At 64.8% G+C, this 18,144-nt stretch overlaps 3 protein-coding genes across 8 annotated transcripts; 2 read left to right on the top strand and 1 right to left on the bottom strand.

Annotated features, from left to right (window-relative positions):
* Positions 1–1,406: 1,406 nt before the first annotated feature.
* TRIM63 (tripartite motif containing 63) lies at positions 1,407–4,769 on the top strand. 3 transcript variants are annotated; one of them, XM_088067344.1, is made up of 9 exons: positions 1,407–1,603; positions 1,696–1,862; positions 2,897–3,062; positions 3,311–3,406; positions 3,549–3,782; positions 3,918–3,940; positions 4,115–4,239; positions 4,341–4,418; positions 4,516–4,769. In XM_088067344.1, exons 1-9 carry the CDS (start codon positions 1,445–1,447, stop codon positions 4,524–4,526), a joined length of 1,059 nt encoding a protein of 352 aa, XP_087923470.1. In that variant the 5' UTR covers positions 1,407–1,444; the 3' UTR covers positions 4,527–4,769. The 3 variants fall into 3 exon arrangements, with proteins under 3 accessions (XP_087923470.1, XP_014114034.2, XP_014114033.2); XM_014258559.2 differs by having other exon boundaries at positions 2,894–3,062; positions 4,344–4,418; XM_014258558.2 differs by having other exon boundaries at positions 2,894–3,062.
* A 723-nt stretch (positions 4,770–5,492) lies between these two features.
* On the top strand, positions 5,493–8,352 carry SLC30A2 (solute carrier family 30 member 2). Of its 2 annotated transcripts, XM_005529806.3 has the most exons (8): positions 5,493–5,813; positions 5,962–6,137; positions 6,397–6,543; positions 6,817–6,970; positions 7,063–7,219; positions 7,361–7,466; positions 7,550–7,684; positions 7,973–8,352. In XM_005529806.3, the coding sequence occupies exons 1-8, from the start codon at positions 5,764–5,766 to the stop codon at positions 8,116–8,118; spliced, it is 1,071 nt and encodes a 356-aa protein (XP_005529863.2). In that variant the 5' UTR covers positions 5,493–5,763; the 3' UTR covers positions 8,119–8,352. The 2 variants fall into 2 exon arrangements, with proteins under 2 accessions (XP_005529863.2, XP_087923467.1); XM_088067341.1 differs by having other exon boundaries at positions 7,063–7,466.
* A 245-nt stretch (positions 8,353–8,597) lies between these two features.
* EXTL1 (exostosin like glycosyltransferase 1) lies at positions 8,598–15,870 on the bottom strand. Of its 3 annotated transcripts, none has more exons than XM_014258450.2 (11): positions 15,270–15,870; positions 13,859–15,103; positions 11,164–11,257; positions 10,975–11,082; positions 10,467–10,586; positions 10,251–10,383; positions 10,046–10,164; positions 9,668–9,763; positions 9,496–9,555; positions 9,232–9,392; positions 8,598–9,158 (listed from the first exon to the last, which is right to left on the bottom strand). In XM_014258450.2, the coding sequence occupies exons 2-11, from the start codon at positions 14,791–14,793 to the stop codon at positions 8,735–8,737; spliced, it is 2,250 nt and encodes a 749-aa protein (XP_014113925.2). In that variant the 5' UTR covers positions 14,794–15,103; positions 15,270–15,870; the 3' UTR covers positions 8,598–8,734. The 3 variants fall into 3 exon arrangements, with proteins under 3 accessions (XP_014113925.2, XP_014113926.2, XP_005529864.2); XM_014258451.2 differs by having other exon boundaries at positions 9,496–9,582; positions 10,467–10,535; XM_005529807.3 differs by having other exon boundaries at positions 9,496–9,582; positions 15,270–15,868.
* Positions 15,871–18,144: the final 2,274 nt, after the last annotated feature.

Raw genomic sequence — 18,144 nt, 5'->3', positions numbered from 1 at the left:
TACACCTGTGCATCCATTTATCCCTGTACCTGTGCATCCATTTATCCATACACCTGTGCATCCATTTATCCATACACCTGTGCATCCATTTATCCATACACCTGTGCATCCATTTATCCCTGTACCTGTGCATCCATTTATCCCTGTACCTGTGCATCCATTTATCCCTGTACCTGTGCATCCATTTATCCATACACCTGTGCATCCATTTATCCATACACCTGTGCATCCATTTATCCATACACCTGTGCACCCATTTATCCCTGTACCTGTGCATCCATTTATCCCTGTACCTGTGCATCCATTTATCCATACACCTGTGCATCCATTTATCCATACACCTGTGCATCCATTTATCCCTGTACCTGTGCATCCATTTATCCCTGTACCTGTGCATCCATTTATCCCTGTACCTGTGCATCCATTTATCCATACACCTGTGCATCCATTTATCCATACACCTGTGCATCCATTTATCCCTGTACCTGTGCATCCATTTATCCCTGTACCTGTGCATCCATTTATCCATACACCTGTGCATCCATTTATCCACGTACCTGTGCATCCCTGTGCACCCACACCTGGGTACCCAGGTACCCCCTGCACCCCCTCCTGCCCGCAGTCCCCCCTGCCCTGTCCCCCCATGCTGACCCATCTGTGCCAAGGGTAGGGTTACCCTCTGCTCTCCCCGTGGCCAGCACTGGCCCCTGGCCAGCCAGCTGGGCACCGTGTCTGGGGCTGTTTTCAGCGAGACCTGTGCTCACCCTCTGCCCCCTCGGCCGTTTCTGGGTCAGCTTTGGCACCCCAGTGTCGGAGCCAGCTGGGTCACGGCTGGGATGTGCCTGTGGGGAGCGGCCTGAGCAGCCCCCGCAGGGTCTGGGGTCATGGGGGAGCCCCCCAGCCCCTGCCTGGGGAGGGGGCACCCTGCTGCATGTGCCAGGCATCTGCGTCTCCCCAGAGCTGCCTCTGCCCTCCAAGCACGCAGGGAGCAGCAGGCGAGGCGTGTTTGCACCCCAGAAATAATCATGTTTTGGGTGTGGAAAGGGACAAACTGTATAATCCTATTCCCTGCTGCAGCTGGCCCAGCTCAGCCTGGTTTCTGGAACCACCACAATGTCCCCATGCCCACAGGGCTGGTGTGTGCCCCTCCTCGCCCCCGCTCTGGTGCTGTTTTGGGGTCCGTGCTGGTCTCAGGGTGTGCAGCGGGGCTCTGTTTACAGCTCCAGTCTGGACACGTCCGCGGCACGGGCGGGCAGCACCTCCTGGACAGCCTGTGCCCATCTTGTTTACCGGCCCTTCCCGATGGTTCAGCACCGTGTGACAGGTGCTGTCCCCGGACACCCGACACCGACTGTCGCGATCCGCGTGACAGGCGGCGATTTATAAATAGCGGGGCGAGGGCCGCCGGCAGCGAGAGCGCTGAGAGGAGAGCACCGAGGAGCCCATGGATTTCCAAGCCGGTATCCTGCAGGATGGCAGCCCCATGGAGAGCCTGGAGAAGCAGCTCATCTGCCCCATCTGCCTGGAGATGTTCAGCAAGCCGGTGGTGATCCTGCCCTGCCAGCACAACCTCTGCCGCAAATGCGCCAACGACGTCTTCCAGGTGAGGATCCCCCTCCCCACGCCCAGGCTGGGGGACACCGGGATATTGTGGGGATACTGATGGAGCCCCTGATGTTCATCTTGCCCTCCCAGGCTGCCAACCCGTACTGGCAGAGCCGGGGCAGTTTGATTTCGGGGGGCCGGTTCCGGTGCCCTTCGTGCCGCCACGAGGTGCTGCTGGATCGCCACGGAGTCTACGGGCTGCAGAGGAACCTGCTGGTGGAGAACATCATCGACATCTACAAACAGGAGTGCTCCAGGTGGGCTCAGGCGGCCGTGGATGGGGGGGACATGGGGATATGGGGACATTGGGACACGGGGGTGGCCCCCTGCCATGCCCCAGCACCAGCACTGAGACCCCAAGAGATCGCACCTGGGGGTTCTTCTGCTCAGTGATCTTTTCCTGAATCAAATCTTCCTCCCTCCACCAAAATCCTCCTCCTGCTACTCAAAACTTCCTCCTCCAACCCATTCTCCCCTCTGTCCAGAGCAGTTTGTGCCTCTGGCTGTCCCTGGAGGGGTGGTGGCAGCTGGGGACGTCCTGTTGCCCCCCGAGTGCTCTTGCTGGAACATTCTGTGGGAGATAAGAGGTGTGGGGAGCGAATCCAGGCTCTGCTCGTGACAACAGGCACTGAGGCTGATAAGGGGCAGAGGGACAGTTTGGGGGGGCACAGTGGGTACAATCATGAAGCTGGGGGGGTGGGGACAGAGGGGACACAGGCTCTCGAGGCAGAGCAGTGGCCCCAGCCAAATTCCCCTGTAAATATTGTGTGAGAGCCATGGGGACGGGGACGATGGCACGTGGCAGGTGTCCGGTGCTGCCGGGGGGGCCGGGGGGTCTGTCCCTGTTTCAGAGCTTGTCCCCATGTCCCTCCTTGCTGTGGATGGGACAACTGAGCTGCACCCCCTGTCTGGGACCTCCTGGGGGTTTCTGGGTGTCCCCACCCCGGTCACACGATGGGTGACGATAAATCCGGGCAGCTCAAGGCTAAAATTAGACACTGGTGCAGCGCCTCTGGACCGCAGCCCCCCTGTCCCCAGTGCCACCCGCTGCCATGCCCAGCCACGGTGGCTTCAGCTGGGACCTACTGGGGTTTCCAGAGGCAAAGGTGGCTCCCAAAGGAACAGCAGTGGGATTATGTCAGGATCCAGCCCCTTTTCTTTCAGAATCTCTTGATTTTGGGGTGGCGGTGGGGGTGTCACCGCGGTGGCAGGGGTGTCCCTGCAGCGGGGACATCACCCTGGTGTGGATGTCACCATGGTGTCACCATGGCCGTGCCATCCTCTCCAGCAGGCCACTGAAAAAGGGGGAGCACCCCAAGTGCAAGGAGCACGAGGACGAGCGGATCAACATCTACTGCGTCACCTGCGAGGTCCCCACCTGCTCCATGTGCAAAGTCTTCGGTGCCCACAAGGACTGCGAGGTGGCCCCTCTGGAAAGCGTCTTCCAGGGCCAGAAGGTGCCGTGGAGGGGGGGACCCGGGGGGGCTGCGGGGGACACAGGACAGTCACAAATAACAGCGGCACTGCTCACGGGGTATTAATAGCCCCGGGTGACTGCCCAGGAGACAGGCTATATTTAGAGCTGGTGAGGGATGAGGGGGAGCAGAGCTGGGGATGAGCAATGCCCAGCCCGTCCCCGTGTTGGGATGGGAGAAGTTCCTGTCTCCACACGAGTTAAATAAAACTTCTCTGTGTCCCCCACCAGACTGAGCTGAACAACTGCATCTCCATGCTCGTGGCGGGGAATGATCGGATCCAGACCATCATCTCCCAGCTGGAGGACTCCTGCCAGAGCACCGAGGTGAGGAAAGGGGGAAAAGGAGACCCCCGAAAACCCGGGGGTGAACCCTGAGCCGGGCATGGCCATGGGGCAGAGAAGCCTTGGGGTGCTGCAGGCGCCGGGGGGACACAGAGGTGGCATCGCTTGTCCCTTGTCCCCGCAGGAGAACAGCGAGGCGGCCAAGAGGGAGCTCTGCGCTCGCTTTGACGCCCTGGCAGCGCTGCTGGAGGAGAAGAAGGCGGAGCTGCTGCAGCGCATCTCCCAGGAGCAGGCGGACAAGACCGCCTTCATCCAGAGCCTCATCTGCCAGTACAAGGAGCAGCTTGAGAAGTCGAGCCGGTTGGTGGAGACAGCCATCCAGGCAGCCGAGGAGACGGGGGGAGCCGCCTTCCTCATGGTGAGACCCCCAAAGCTGCCCCCTCCCCCCTGGGGCTCCCACTGCTGGGCACGACCTGGTGGCTGCTGTGGCTTCGCTCACCTCCTTCTCCTCCCTCTTCTCCTCCTCTCCTTCCCCTTCTCTCTCTCTCCACAGAACGCCAAGCAGCTCATAAAAACGTAAGTGCTCAAACTGGGGCAATCTCCACGATCCAAACCCCGCGGGCAGGACTTGGAGGGTGGGGGATGCCCTGACCCCCTGCCCTGGTGCCCCACTGTCCCCAGCCCAGCGAGGGGACAGGGACACACACACACACACACACAGACACATCTCTCCGTGCTCTCCCTGCCCAGGATCGTGGAGGCCTCCAAGGGTGGTCGCCTGGACAAGATCGAGCAGGGCTACGAGAGCATGGACGCCTTCTCCGTGAGCCTGGACCACCTCACCGAGGCCATCCACGCCTTGGACTTCGACCCCGGTAATTCAGCCCCCAGTGCCCCTTTACCGACTCCCACCCTGCTGGTGACACCCGTTGCTTTTCCCTGTGGCTCCCCGTGACCTTTGGCCGCTTGTTTGCAGCAGAGGAAGATGAGGAATACTTTGATGGCGAGGAAGAAGAGGTGGAAGAGAACGCAGCGCCCGAGAGGACAGCGATGGGTAAGGCTGAACCCACCTCCCCAGGAGCCTCCAGCACCCATGGGGGAGCTTTGGGGGCTTGGGCACTCCTTCATCTCCTCATCCTCTCCCTCGGCAGCTTCCCTGTAGCCACAGCAACGTTGCCGGCGAGGGAGAAACGCCCCCGGGCACAGGATGTCCGGCGAAGGATTTGGGATGCAGGGGGGGGACACACGGCAGGGACCTGGCGAGCCGGCTCCTGCTCCAGCACAGGACACTTTTCTATACGGGTGCAAATAGGATAATTCCGCACGTTTTATAATTCCCTTGTTTTGTATATAATTGTCACGGATTTGAAATTGGTGTATTTTGTAAAGAAAACTGCTGCTGCTTTGGGTGGTTATTTTCTTCCTCGCCTCTCGCTCTCGGCTCGTCAGCCCTGCGGTGGGCACCGGGGATGGGTTTGCAGGGCTGGTGCCATCAGGGTGTCCCTGGCAGCACCCGGCGTGGCAGAGGGACACCTCTTAATTTCCAGCCTCATTAGCACCTCTGGCAGCGCCGGCAGCCGCTCCTGGCCGGCTGCCCGGGATGTGACAGGTCGGCACCGGACAGGATTTATCTCCTGGGGATGGGATGCCCTGTCCAGAGCTTGCCCTGGGCTGGAGATGTGGCACGGGGAGGCTGAGGATGCTCCAGGCAGGGCCAGCCCCCGAAATGGGGATGATCTCGGCATGGAGCTGCTGGTTTGCTGCTGACCGAGCTCAAAAATACACCCTGGATGAAAAAAAATACACCATAAATACAAATATACATCCTAAACGCTAAAGTACCCCATAAATGCTTTTCTCCTGCAAAAACATCATCCTGCTAAGCAGGGGCCGAGGGGGGAAACTGAGGCAGCACCCGGAACTGAGCCACAAGTGCAATTAGCCCCAGAGTAATTAAGGGTGGGGGGACAGGAGCCCCTGCTGTGGAGGGGGGGTCCGGGCTTATCCATCACATGTCTGGATCTAAACTGGGGGGGTTCCGAGGGCTCCCCAAAGCGGGGAGGGGGGCGGGGATCACCGCGAGCCTTTGGAGGGGACATGGGGATGCTCCATCCCCCTCTGCCTCCGGGGCTGCACCCAGCCCGGGTGTGCGGCTCCTGTGGAACGCTCTGGGGGGGTTCCAGAACAATCCCCCCCACCCCAGCAGCCCCCCGGGTGGCGGCCGAGGGGGCCCAGCCCGGGGCAGGCTCCGCGGGCGCTTTGCAGCCGGCTTGGCCGTCCCTCCTCCAGCCGGGATTTGCACACGAATCCCGGCTCTTCACACGAGCCGAGGCCACCGGCTGCCACCAACGCCGGCCACACGCCGGGGTGACCGCGCCGAGCCCCCGAGCCGGAGGAGGATGGCAGCCGGCGAAGAGAAGCGGCACCTCCTGAGCGAGGGCACAGGAGGGTACGGGGGTGCCCGGGGGGGATGGGGGTGTCCTGTCCCCTCTTTGCTGTGCGGCCCCCGAGTGGGGTCTGGCCGGGGAAAGGGCTGGGGGGAGCATTCGGGGTCCCCCAAAGTCCCCCCCAGCCCCAAGCAGCGCTTTGGCCGGCAGGTCCTGTGCGGGGGCCGTGCGGGGACAGGCGCCAGCCCTGGAGCTGGGGACACGGCGTGGCCAGCACTGCCACACGCGGGGGACCCACGGCCACCCCGGCCAGCAGCAGCGGGCACGCAGGAAGCTCTACCTGGCCGCTGGCATCTGCCTCTTCTTCATGGTGGGGGAAGCCGTGGGTGAGTGCTGGGGGTCCCTCGGGGTGGTCCCAGTGGGGTCAGCCCGAGCGGCTGCGCAGAGCCCCCCTTGTCCTGATTGCCTGCTGTGGGTGCCCTGTTGGCTTTCTGGGGGTCAAAACACCCCGTGGGACCCCACTGTGGCGCGGGGTGAGCTGATCTGTGCGCAGCTCGGGGAAAGACCCCTGCCACGTCCCCCCGATGTCCCCCCGATGTCCCCCCGATGTCCCCCCGATGTCCCCCCGATGTCCCGTGTCCGCAGGCGGGTACCTGGCACACAGCCTGGCCATCCTGACGGACGCTGCCCATCTCCTGACGGATTTTGCCAGCATCATGATCAGCCTCTTCTCGCTCTGGGTGTCCTCACGCCCCCCCACCAAAACCATGAATTTCGGATGGCACCGGGCAGGTAACGCGGGGCAGTGCCCTGGGGATGCCACCGGAGCATCCCCCGCGTGGACCACGGGGTTTTGGGGGTGCCCTGAGGGGCCTGGGGAGCCCTGGCAAAGTCCTGGCACCGCCAACAAAGCAAGGCAGAGGCGCTGCCGGCCCTGTGCAAGAACATCCCCGGGGATGAGCTCCGAGGGGCTCTCACTGCGCCCAAACACAGCCGGGGAGCCCGGAACGATGCTCGGGATGGCACGGCAGTGAAGCAGCAATGTGTGCGGGGGTCTCTCCGCAGAGATCCTGGGGGCTCTGCTCTCCGTGCTCTCCATCTGGGTGGTGACGGGGGTCCTGGTCTACCTGGGGGCCCAGCGCCTGCTCTCGGGTGACTACGACATCGAGGGTGGGGTCATGCTCATCACCTCCGCCTGCGCCGTGGCCGTCAACATCGTGTACGTACGGCCACACGAGCCCTGCCCCACCCCGGGCTGTCCCCTCCCTGAGCCCGGTGGGCCCCGGGGTGGCAGCGGTGCCCTGCCCGCAGGATGGGGGTGGCCCTGCACCAGCCGGGGCACGGCCACAGCCACGGGGCAGGCGGCGAGCAGCCCAACGCCAGCGTCCGCGCCGCCTTCGTCCACGTCGTGGGGGACCTGCTGCAGAGCGTCGGAGTCCTCATCGCCTCCTACATCATCTTCTTCAAGGTCTGGGATGGTGCTGGGGACACGGGGACAGCGGCTCCTGGGCGGGACTGTGCGCCCGCCCTGCTGGTCCCGATGGGGATTTGGGGTGAGGTGATGGTGCCGGGGAGGGAGGGGGGTCTCACCCCCTGCCACCCCCTCCAGCCCGAGTACAAGTACGTGGATCCCATCTGCACCTTCCTCTTCTCCGCGCTGGTGCTGGGCACGACGCTGACCATCCTCCGCGACGTCCTCCTGGTCCTCATGGAGGGTAGGGACCCCCGAGGGGAGGGGGGGTCACCCGGGGATGCCGCGGGTCCCGTCCCTGCAGCTCCCGCGGCTCTGCCCCCGCAGGGACCCCCAAAGGGATGGATTTCAACGCGGTGCGGGAGACGCTGCTGGCGGTGCGGGGCGTGGAGGCCGTGCACAGCCTGCACATCTGGGCGCTGACAGCGGCACAGCCACTGCTCTCGGTGCACATCGCCATCAGTGAGTGTCACCGGGGCGGGACAGGGGCTCAGAGCCATCAGTGAGTGTCACCGGGGGGGACAGGGGGACCCAGAGCTGCTGCTCTCCGTGCACATCGCCATCAGTGAGTGTCACCAGGGGGGACAAGGGGCTCAGAGCCACTCTGTGTGTACAATGAGTGTCACCAGGGGAGGGACAGGGGGATCAGAGCCGCTCTGGGTGCACATCGCCATCAGTGAGTGTCACAGTGTCGGGCGGGGAGGGTCGGGGTCCCCCCCAGCCCGACATCCCCAGGTTTTCCCCACGCAGACGCGGCTGCCAGCGCGCAGGAGGTGCTGGAGGAGGCCAGCTCCCGGCTGCAGGGCGCCTTCCGATTCCACACCACCACCATCCAGGTGGAGAGCTACTCCGAGGAGATGCGGGACTGCCGGGAATGCCAGCCCCCCCGCGACTGACTCCCTGGAGTCCCGGGGGCACTTCTCATGTGTGGAAAATAAAGCAGAGCACACGGGGGTGTGTGGGGGGATGTTGGGTCTGGGTGTTATCTCCGGTATCTGTAGGAGCCAAGGACAGATGCGGGTCTGTGGCAGCCTGAGAGTGGCTGTTGGAGGCCACTTAATATTCCCTGTTTATATTCAGCTGGGAGGAAAGACAGCTGAAACACCCCTTTTGCCTTCTCTGGGGAGCGCTGTGAGGCAATGGGGCGCTGGGGCTGCCCAGGGACTGCGGGGGACCCAGCGGGAGGGAGGGAGGTCACAAACTCCTCTTATCGCTCCTCTGTTTGCCCTGGGGAAGGTGAAGGACTCTCCCTCCCCCCAGGGCTGAGGGAGCTGCCCGGGTTATTCCCGGCGTGCCGACGGCAGAAGTGTGGGAGCACCCAAAAGCTGGTGCTCCCAGAGCTCCCCCCACATCCCACAGCCACCATCCGGATCCCTGCTCTCCACCCTCCTTTATTGCACTGGTAAAAACCCAATAACGAGTAAAACCCCGTCAGCAGCAGCCACCGCCTGCTCCCGGAGGGCTCCGAGCGCCGGGAACGGGACACCCGGAGCCGGCCCGACCCCGGCACCCTCACGCCTTCTCCAGGCTCGGGTATTTCTTGCGCAGGACGGAGACCTGGTCCTTGAAGAGGACGGGGTCGAGGCGCAGCTGGGAGGACACCAGGGGCATGTAGCCAAACCAGTCGGCCAACTGGTTGAGGCAGTCCTGCCGCTGGGAGAAACGCCGGCTGCCGGCCGTGCCCTTCACCTTGGCACCGTGCGGGGCTGAGGGGCTCGGCGGGCCGGGCGGGGGGGTCCCCGCAGCCCCCTCCCCGCACTCTGCCTGCTGGGCCGCCGCCTCCTTGTGCTGTTTCCGCTGGCTCACCTTGATGGGTGGCAGCTTGGTGACAGCGGCCACCAGGACGTTCATCAGGATGTCCTCGCAGGCGGCCAGCCCGTCCACCAGCTCCCGCAGCCCCGCGGGCAGGTACTCGGTGAAGAGGCTGTGGTAATACCTGCGAGGGGGAGAACGGGGTGAGGGCGGGATGTGGCCGAGCCCCCCGGCCCCAGCAGCCCCGGGCCGGGTACCTGTGGTAGAAGGCGGCGGCGGTGAGGACGATGGAGAGCTCGTTGGTCCATTTGGAGGTGTAGCCCCAGCGCCCCTGCTCGGGGTCCCAGAAGTGGCTCTGGGTGGGAAAGCCCACGATGCGCTCGGGGAAGCTGCGCCACACCGAGAAGGCGAAGTCCACCTGGCACGGGCACGGTGTCACCACTGCAGGGTCACCCACCCCCTGGAGGACGAGGGGACACGGGGACAGCCCCACTGAGCGTCCGAGGGAGCCGGAGCCTCACCTCGCTGGTGGAGAGGCTGGTGTCCTCGTCCAGGCTCAGCACCGCGTCCGTCTGGATGGCCTCGAAGGGGAAGAAGCGCTCGCTGAGCTATGGAGGGAGGACACACAGGTGGGGCTGTGCCCTGGGGCGGCTGCTCCGGCTCCCTGCCCGTGTCCCAGATCCCTCCCCTCACCTTCCTCCTGCCCTGGATGATGGTCAGAGGCACGGTGCTCTGGGGCCATTTCCCGCTCGGGGGTGGTGCCTTCTCGCAGCTCCACAGGACCACGATCTGCAAGAGGAGGACAGGTGTGGCCAGAGGGCTTTGGTGGGCTCCAGTCCAGCCCATCCCCAAACCATCTCGTGGTAGTTTGGGCCAGGATAAACTCCCAGGTGGTCCCACCTCCACCGCAGAGGGCTGCTGACAGAGCTCTGCCCACCCAAAGGTGACACCATCAGCCACTCTCTCCAGCCCTAAACCCACCCATCCCCTCTCTGACCCACAGGACCCAGCCCCGCCACCCCACAGGATCCCTGAGAGCTGCACCCACCCCCTGACCCCAGCTCCTCCTACCTGGGCGCAGTACTGGGATCCGGAGACGGCTTGGATGAGCCTGAGGATGGGCTGGGACAGCGACCCTGCTTGCGAGGCCGCCCGGATGAAAGCCGTGAACTTCTTGGAGGGGCTGTAGCCTGAAAAAAGGGTGGGAAAGGGAAAGGAGAAGTGTTGTGGCATGGCCCGGGTTCGCCGTGCTCAGCCGGGGCAGGCAGGATCCTACCGTGCTGCAGGTAGTAGAAGGGAAAATCCCCGAGGTGGGTGGAGAAGTCAGGCAGGACCAGGAGCCCCCCGGGCAGAGTATTCCAGAGGAAACGGGAGCGGGAGCGGGGTGGAGACAGCCGGTCCTTGATGATCTGCCAGAGGCCCGAGTGATGCTCCCAGCACCCCGGCTGTGGCCCTGGCAGCTGGGGAGGGGGGCTCGGGGTGGGGGGCTCACCTCCAGCGTGGTGTGCACGATCTTGTCCACGGAGGAGAAGTAGGCATCCCACAGGAACTGGGTCTGCTGCTGGAAAGCCAGCACGCGCTCCGGGTGGATGCAGCGCACGGCGGAGGGGATCTGCGCCAGGGGAGCACGGGGTGCTCACCTCAGCTTCCCCCAGAGGCTCCATGTCCCTGTCCCCAGGGACAGCCCCTGTGATGCCACCCTCCCCCTGTGGGGCTGCATCTCCTCTCCCTGGAGCAGGATAGGGGCCCAGGATTCCCGAGGGTTTGTGCCCGAGAAGATGCTTCCCACCTTCCCCCCGAGATGAACGGTGCCCCAGGGCTGCAGCTGCAGCGGGACCCCCACCCCAGGCTGGGTCAGACCCTCCTGCATCTGCCCACGGGAGCACTGCCAGGCTCAGCTGCCAGGGGCTCACCCCCAAACTCGGCTGAGAGCTCCACCAGCACTGGCGTTAGGATTGGGGGTCTGGTGCCTGGCGTGGGGCAGGATCTGGAGCCGGTACCTGCAGCAGGAGCCTCTCGCTGCCCACGACAGCAGCTCTGCCCCAGTCGATGGCCTCGGCGAAGGGCAGCTCCCAGCCGTCACTCAGCAGCACCGGGATGCAGGCGGCCTGTGGAGGGACCCCGCAGGCTGGGACAGAGCCCCCGGGCCCCGCTGAGGGGGTCCCTTCATCCCCCTGCCCACCCTGTACCTGCAGAGCCTCGAGGAAGCGGAAGGAGCCCAGGCGCCTGCCCCGGGGCACGATGCAGAAGGTGGAGTTGTGCAGCAGCTCCTGGTAGTCAAACCTGGTGTGGGAGATGGGGCGGGGGTCAGGCGTGGCCCCCTCCCCTCCTGTGAGCATCCCGGGAGCTGCTGCTGGCACCTGGCAGGTGTGGAGCCATCCCAGAGCAGGGTTGGGATGGGTTTGGACTGATTTTGGCTCTGAACATCCCTGGTATTGTGTGAGCAGAGAGCTCCTGGGTGATGAACGGACATACCCGGGCATCCCTTAAAGAAGTGGGGTCAGGGTAGGACCCCAGCGCCCTTCAAAGGCGCGACCCAGCTCCTCCCACCCTCCGGCGACGACACCCAGAGCAAGGCCACCACCCGAACCCCCGAGCCCGAAACTGCAGCGACTCCTGTGCCGTGCCCAGACTCGCTGGGCAGGACCAGCCCTGCCCGCCCTGGCAGCGCTCGGGGGGTGCTGTGGGTGCCGGCAGCGCGGCCCCCCCGGCCAGGCTCGCCCGTGGGGCTGTCAAAGCCCCTTCTGTGCCGTGCTGGGGAGAGGCTCGGTCCCTGCGGCCGCGCCGGAAAATCCAATATTGACTTTAGGTCGGGACAGACCCCGTCTGTTCCTGCCCGAGGGGAGGGGCAGCCGGTCCTGGATGGGCTGGACCGGGGAGGACTCGCATGGTCCGGGTGGTTGGGAGGTCAAAAAGAGCCCTCGAAATATGTTGGTCCCTGGAGGAAGGGTGTCCCTGCGGTGGGACCCTGCTGGTGCCAGCCTGGGAGCTGAGGCTGTGTCATCACATTTGGGAAATGAGCCCCGATGCCAAGGCACAGAGCTTTACAATAAAATCCGCCTCTGGATGAACCTCCCCAAAGTCTCCAAAGGATGCCAAAAACCTTGACCCCCAAACTCCCGTGCAAGCGGAGGGGTGACAGCGGCTCGAACAGCGCCCAGACCCTGCCGTGAAACCACAGCAGCGACATCCCCCGGGCCAGGCCCGGCTGTCACCTCTCCTCGGTGACCCCGATGCTGCCGGGGCTGGGAGGGCAGCGGGAGCCGCTTCCCCTCGCCGTGGGGAGGCTGGCGCCGGCCGGGCTGCGGGGCCGAAGCCTCCCGATGGAAATACTTCGCTCCTGACGCGTTGCGGTTTCCTGGCAATCGCCGTCAGGGCTTCCTTGTTTTGTCAGGAGCCGGGACGGGCGCCCGCCGCTCCCCCTTGGCCGGGCCCCTCCGTGGCTCCGGCCGGGCACGGTGCCACCGGCACCGGCGGCTCCGCAGAGCCTTTCCCAGCCCGCGCTGGCTGCTCCGAACGCGGCCACAAGCCGCCCTTTATCCCAGAACAGAACCGGATTGTTTGGGGCAGCCCCTCGGGCATGAGGAGGATGATGGAACCCCCAGCAGGGCCTTCCTCTGCTCCCCGAGCTGCCTCCACCCCACACACCGGGGCTGCCGGGGTGTCACTTTGTCCCCTCCCCGCTGGCCTGGCCCCTTGTCCGAGCCTGGGAACATCTCCTCGGGCAGGAGGGCACCGATCCCCGCGGGAGCTCGGGCAGAGCTGGCTCTCATGGAGATGCCGGTGGTTTTTTGCCCGGTGTCCCACAGGAGGAGGCTCGGGGTCACACAGGAGCAGCCGCCACGTGCTCGGCCATCGATCCCCTGCCCAAAGCCATCCTGGGAGAGGTGTAAATCCCCCTGTATTTGCAAACAGCATTAGGGGATTACCTGGGTGGGCGGATGGGGGGGGAATTCTCATCCCGCTGCCCCTTGGCACAGCTTGGGGCTGACCTTGAGCCCCCTGCCCTGCCAACCCCACTGTCCCATCCCAAAAAGACTTTGCTGCAAGTGCTGACCCTGCTGGGCCATGACCCATCCCAAAGCCCCAGCTAATCCCAGTGACAGCACCCCAGTTCCACTTTTACCTCCCGGCACCTCCTAAGACGCTTTGAGGATGATGCCCAACGTGGCCTCTCCCCATCTGCTCTCCAGCCGGGTGCCTGGGGGATGTCCCCAGGCAGGGATGGGGACCTGCACATTGGCTCTGGGCCGGGGTCTGTGTTTACCAGCCCTGATTCTGCAGCTGGTGATGGGTCCTGAGTAGTTGGATGGGGAGATGAGGAGCTGGCGTGTGTCCCTGCAGAACGGAACCCCCCAAACTCACAGAACTTTGTACCCCAAATTTTTCCAGCGGTGTTTCCATCACACGCTGCTGCCACCACATCCATTTGCAGGGGGACCTCCACCCACCACCACCAATTAACTGGGGCTGCCCACACTGGGACACCACAGACCCTCCAGTTTTGTGGGATTTTCAGTGGAGCCAGTGAGGGGGGGACGTTTCGGGCTCATCTCCAAGAGAAACGTTTATGTTGGGGGAGAGCGGGAGGGGGGAGAAGAAAAGCGTCATTCATCAGCGTTCAGAAAAAGGGAAATCGTATTAGAGGCGGTGGCAGCGATTGCAGATAAGAGCTGCTCTCGCCAGATTACTCCAACTTTAATACAGAGCAGGAAAGCCCTGAGCAGTCAGCATCTCGCTCCCCACTGTGCAGTGAAATCCATTCCAGAAGAACCCAAAACTTCTCTCTCTGGAGGTCCAGCAGCCACCCCGCAGAGAGGCAGGAACGTTTGTGGGGTGTCCCATGGCCCCAGACCCTCCTTTCGTGCCCCAACTCTGACTCACCTTTCATAGTCGACGTTATCCTTGTCACAGCGCGTGTCCTTGTGCTTCTCCCAGTCCTTTCCGTGCTTGCAGGTGGTGAGGGAGATGATGTCCTTCCCGTTGTGGATGTGGTGCAGCGCGTTCCGGGTGCCGGAGCCGATGCCGGTCAGGTACCGCTTCCCCTTGAACACCAACAAGTATTTCTTTTTGGGGGGCACCGAGTCCTGGAACAGCCACCCCTTGTCCCCGCCGCGCTGCGGGTGGTCCTTGGAGAACAGAGGGATGGAGACATCGAAGCCGGGCCTGAAGCTGTCGGTGTTGAAGCTGGCTTTGGCCAGGATGGCCTGGCCGATGTCAAAGCCCAGGTCCCCGGTGTAGCTGGGCCAGGTGCCCGAGTAGAGGTTGAAGATGAGGTGGTTCCGGCCGCCGTTCCAGAGCGGAAAGCCGCGGATTTTCTCATCCACGTTGCGGACGTAGCGGCCCGAGAGGTGGTCGCGGTCCAGAGTGTCGATGCTGAGGATGAACAGACAGGCTTCCTCGGGGTTCAGGGTGTGGTAGCGGGAGCGCTCGATGGAGCTGAGGATTTTGCCATAGGTCTCCGAGACGGGCTGGCCCCGCTCCTGGGGGTAGGTGAACACTTTGAAGCCGTGCCTCTCACACCGGGAGAAGTCGAAGCAGGTTTCCATCCGGCAGCTGCTGCTCCTGTAGGTGCTCAGCCACGCCGCCCGCCGCTCCCGGGGGGACAGCAAGGAAGGGTCCTCATCCCTCTGCAGCTCCTCGGGGTCCGCAAAGCTTTTGAGGAGGGACCGATCTGTCCAGCGGGGCCAGTTCCTCCGGGCTTCTGCTTTCCTCCCGGAAAAGGGAGCGAAACGGCGCAGCTGATCCCCTCCGAAGAAGAAAAGCAGGAGCCAAGAGGCAAGGAAAGTCAGGAAAATGTATTTCTTCCTGGTCTGCATAGGTTCACATTCAGCCCCAGCTCCTCATCGGGCTCGGATGGGTGCCAGAGTCCAGTCAAGGGGCCGATGTTCCCAGCCCCAGGTGGGTGGTGGGACGGCTCCTGGCCCCCAGGTATTGTCCTGTGCCCCTGCAGTCCGTGCCAAACCCCGCTTTCTGCCCGCTCTGCCCAGGGCTGTGCTGCTTTTTCGGGACCGTCCCGGTGTCCAGCTGCAGAGCAGAGCCCGGTGCCCCGGTGTCCCAGCCGCTCACTTCTCCGGGCCCCAGAGCCGTCACAATGACACTTCCATGGCTTGACCCAGCTTCAAATCCCTGGAGAAAGGGAGAGGTCGCGTCGTCACAGTCCTGTCGCCGCCAGCCGTGTCACCACAAGTGGCTCCACACATCCCTGCTGCGGGACCCCCCTCCCCAGCTCCCTTGGGAATAAACCCCTGGGAATAAACCCTCCCGCACCTTCCCTGCCCCGTCCCCCCGTTACCTTCGGGCAGCCGCGGCCCCGGGTGGGTGTCGGGCTGCCGTGTCCCGGAGCCCCGATCGCCGGCTGCCCCCGGCTCCGGGCTGCATCCCCGGCCGGGGAAGGCGGCGGAGCGGCCGCAGAGCCGCCCCGTCGGGCTCCCGGTGCGCGGCCGGGCGGAGGAGCCGCTGCGGGAGGCTCCGCACAGCCCCGCTCCTGGAGCGGGGGCGCTGGGAGGGTGCGTCCCCCCTGTCACCTTGTCCGTCTGTCCCTGAGCCGGGCGCTCTGTTCCCGTGTTCCCCCCCCCGGGTGCCAAGACCCCAGCCCGCTCCTGTCCTCCTGTCCCTCCCCCGGGACCTGTCCCCTGTCCGGGTCTGTGTGTCCCCTCGGGGGCTAACTGTCCCGCTGTCCCCCTCGGAGCTGGCTGTCCCCTATCCGTCTGTCCCACCGGGACTGCCTGTCCCCTGTCCCCTCCCAGATCTGACTGTCCCTCGTCCGTCCGTCTGTCTGTCCCGCCCAGTTCCCTGTTCCCTCCCGGAGCTGGCTGTGCCCTGTCCGCCTGTCAGTCCCCACGGGGCTGGCTGTCCCCGTGTCCGTGTGCCCCCGTGTCCGTGTGTCCCCGTGTCCGTGTGTCCGTGTCCCCGCTGTCCCGGTGGTCCCGCGTCCCCCACGTGCCCCCCCCGCCCGCATCTGTTACCCGGACCGTGGCCCCGCCCCCTCCCGTGCTTGCCCCGCCCTCGGCCTCCCATTGGCTCTTCCCGCAGAGGAGTGGGCGTGTCCCGCGGAGCCCCGCCCCCGGCGCGCGCCCGGGTGGGACGGGGGGTGCGAAATCCCCGCCGGAGGGTCCCGGGGGGGCGGGGGAGCGACCCGAGCTCCTGTCCCCGTGTCCCCTCTGTCCCCCTGTCCCCTCTATCCCCGTGTCCCTGTGTCCCCTCTATCCCCGTGTCCCTGTGTCCCCTCTATCCCTCTATCCCCGTGTCCCCCTGTCCCCTCTATCCCCGTGTCCCCTCTATCCCCCTGTCCCCCCCTGTCCCCTCTATCCCCGTGTCCCACTGTCCCCGTGTCCCCCTGTCCCCTCTATCCCACTGTCCCTGTGTCCCCTCTATCCCCCTGTCCCCTCTATCCCCGTGTCCCCGTGTCCCTGTGTCCCCGTGTCCCCTCTATCTCCGTGTCCCCTCTATCCCCGTGTCCCCGTGACCCCCGGGATCCCCAGGTCTCAGCCCCCCGCCCCTCCGTGCCCCGGGGGACCCCCAAAGGGGCGGGGGCAGCGCTGGGGTCACGGAGCAGCCGCGGGGAGCAGGGACACAAACACAGCTGGGGCCACCTCCACCAGTGACACCCCTGGGTTCCAGGGACACAAACACAGCTGGGGCCACCTCCACCAGTGACACCCCTGGGTTCCAGGGACACAAACACAGCTGGGGCCACCTCCACCAGTGACACCCCTGGGTTCCAGGGACACAAACACAGCTGGGGCCACCTCCACCAGTGACACCCCTGGGTTCCAGGGACACAAACACAGCTGGGGCCACCTGCACCAGTGACACCCCTGGGTTCCAGGGACACAAACACAGCTGGGGCCACCTCCACCAGTGACACCCCTGGGTTCCAGTGACCCCCGCGGTCGCAGGTGACCCCCGGGCTGGGCTAGCGGGGACGAGCCTTTCTGCATCCGTGGCCAGCTCCCAGCACAGCCAGGGAGTGCCCTCGGCCCACGGAATGTGGGGCTCACCCTCTCAGGGGGCCTGGTCTGACCCCCCAAATCAGAATGAGATCTCTTGGTGGGGGGACAGGAATTGCCAAGCAGGAATGTGGGCCAGTTAATCCCGTTAAACACGCTCCCTGTGAACGCTGTGAGCCCAGTGCGGGGGTCCCCTGTGCAGAACCAGGACCCCCAGTGAACCCCAGAGTCCCGCTGGGCTCAGCCTGAACCCAGAGCAGCCCCGAAGTTGTCGCCCACCACCTCCATCCAGGACCCTCTCCCAGGGTGGCTTTGCCGGGGTAATTTGGGGGTGCTGACCCCATTCCGGCGAGCCGGGCGTGGGCTGGGCCCGGCAGCACGGACAGGTCGAGGCTCGTCTCTCCCACCCCGTCCCGGCATCCGCGGCCACGGCAGCCGCCCTCGCCCTGCCCGGGGCCGGGCAAGCCGGGACCGGAGCGCTGGATGCCGGCCATGGGTGTGACAGCCCGGGCAGCCTCAACCTGCGGCTGGATCGATCGCTGAGGGCTCGGGCTGAGGTCCCCTCTCCCCGCCCCAGCCCCAGGGACCCAGGGGACACAGAGAGTGGCAGTCCCAGGCCTCTATCCAGCACCCAGCGCGTGCCTCAGTTTCCCCAGTCACCGCGGGGAGCCTGGAGTGGGGCTGCGTGTGTGGGAGCTTGGTAGAGAAGGTTTTCACCAAATCTTTGGGTATTTATTTGCCAGCCCGGCTGGCTCGGCCCCGCAGGGAATTAATCCCTGGCCGCAGAGGGGATTACTGGGGACCTGGGGCCGCTTTAGCTGCAGAAAGCGGATTAAGCAAAGGACAGGGAACGTGGGGACGGGCAGCGAGAGCCCCGGAGCACCGCTGGCCTCTGGGGGGGACAAGGGGACAGTCCCGAGGACAGGAACCCGGCTGGGCACAGACACGGACGGGGCAGCCCTGGGGTCGGGGGGCACAGCCCCTGTGGAGGGGCCACGGCTGCCATGGGGGCAGTGGGGCTGTGCCCTGAACTGGGAGCACTGGGTTCGTGTCCTGAACTGGGGGCACTGGGAACTGTGCCCTGAACTGGGGGCACTGGGTTCCTGTCCTGAACTGGGAGCACTGGGAGCTGTGCCCTGAACTGGGAGCACTGGGTTCGTGTCCTGAACTGGGGGCACTGGGAGCTGTCACTTTGCGCTGGTGGCACTGGGAGCTGCG

The sequence above is a fragment of the Pseudopodoces humilis genome, chromosome 27, assembly GCF_049639895.1.
Source record: "Pseudopodoces humilis isolate 2021_Gansu_Grassland_sample_001 chromosome 27, ASM4963989v1, whole genome shotgun sequence".
NCBI classification, from domain to species: domain Eukaryota; kingdom Metazoa; phylum Chordata; class Aves; order Passeriformes; family Paridae; genus Pseudopodoces; species Pseudopodoces humilis.
This window is presented reverse-complemented; position numbering and strand designations above follow the sequence as displayed.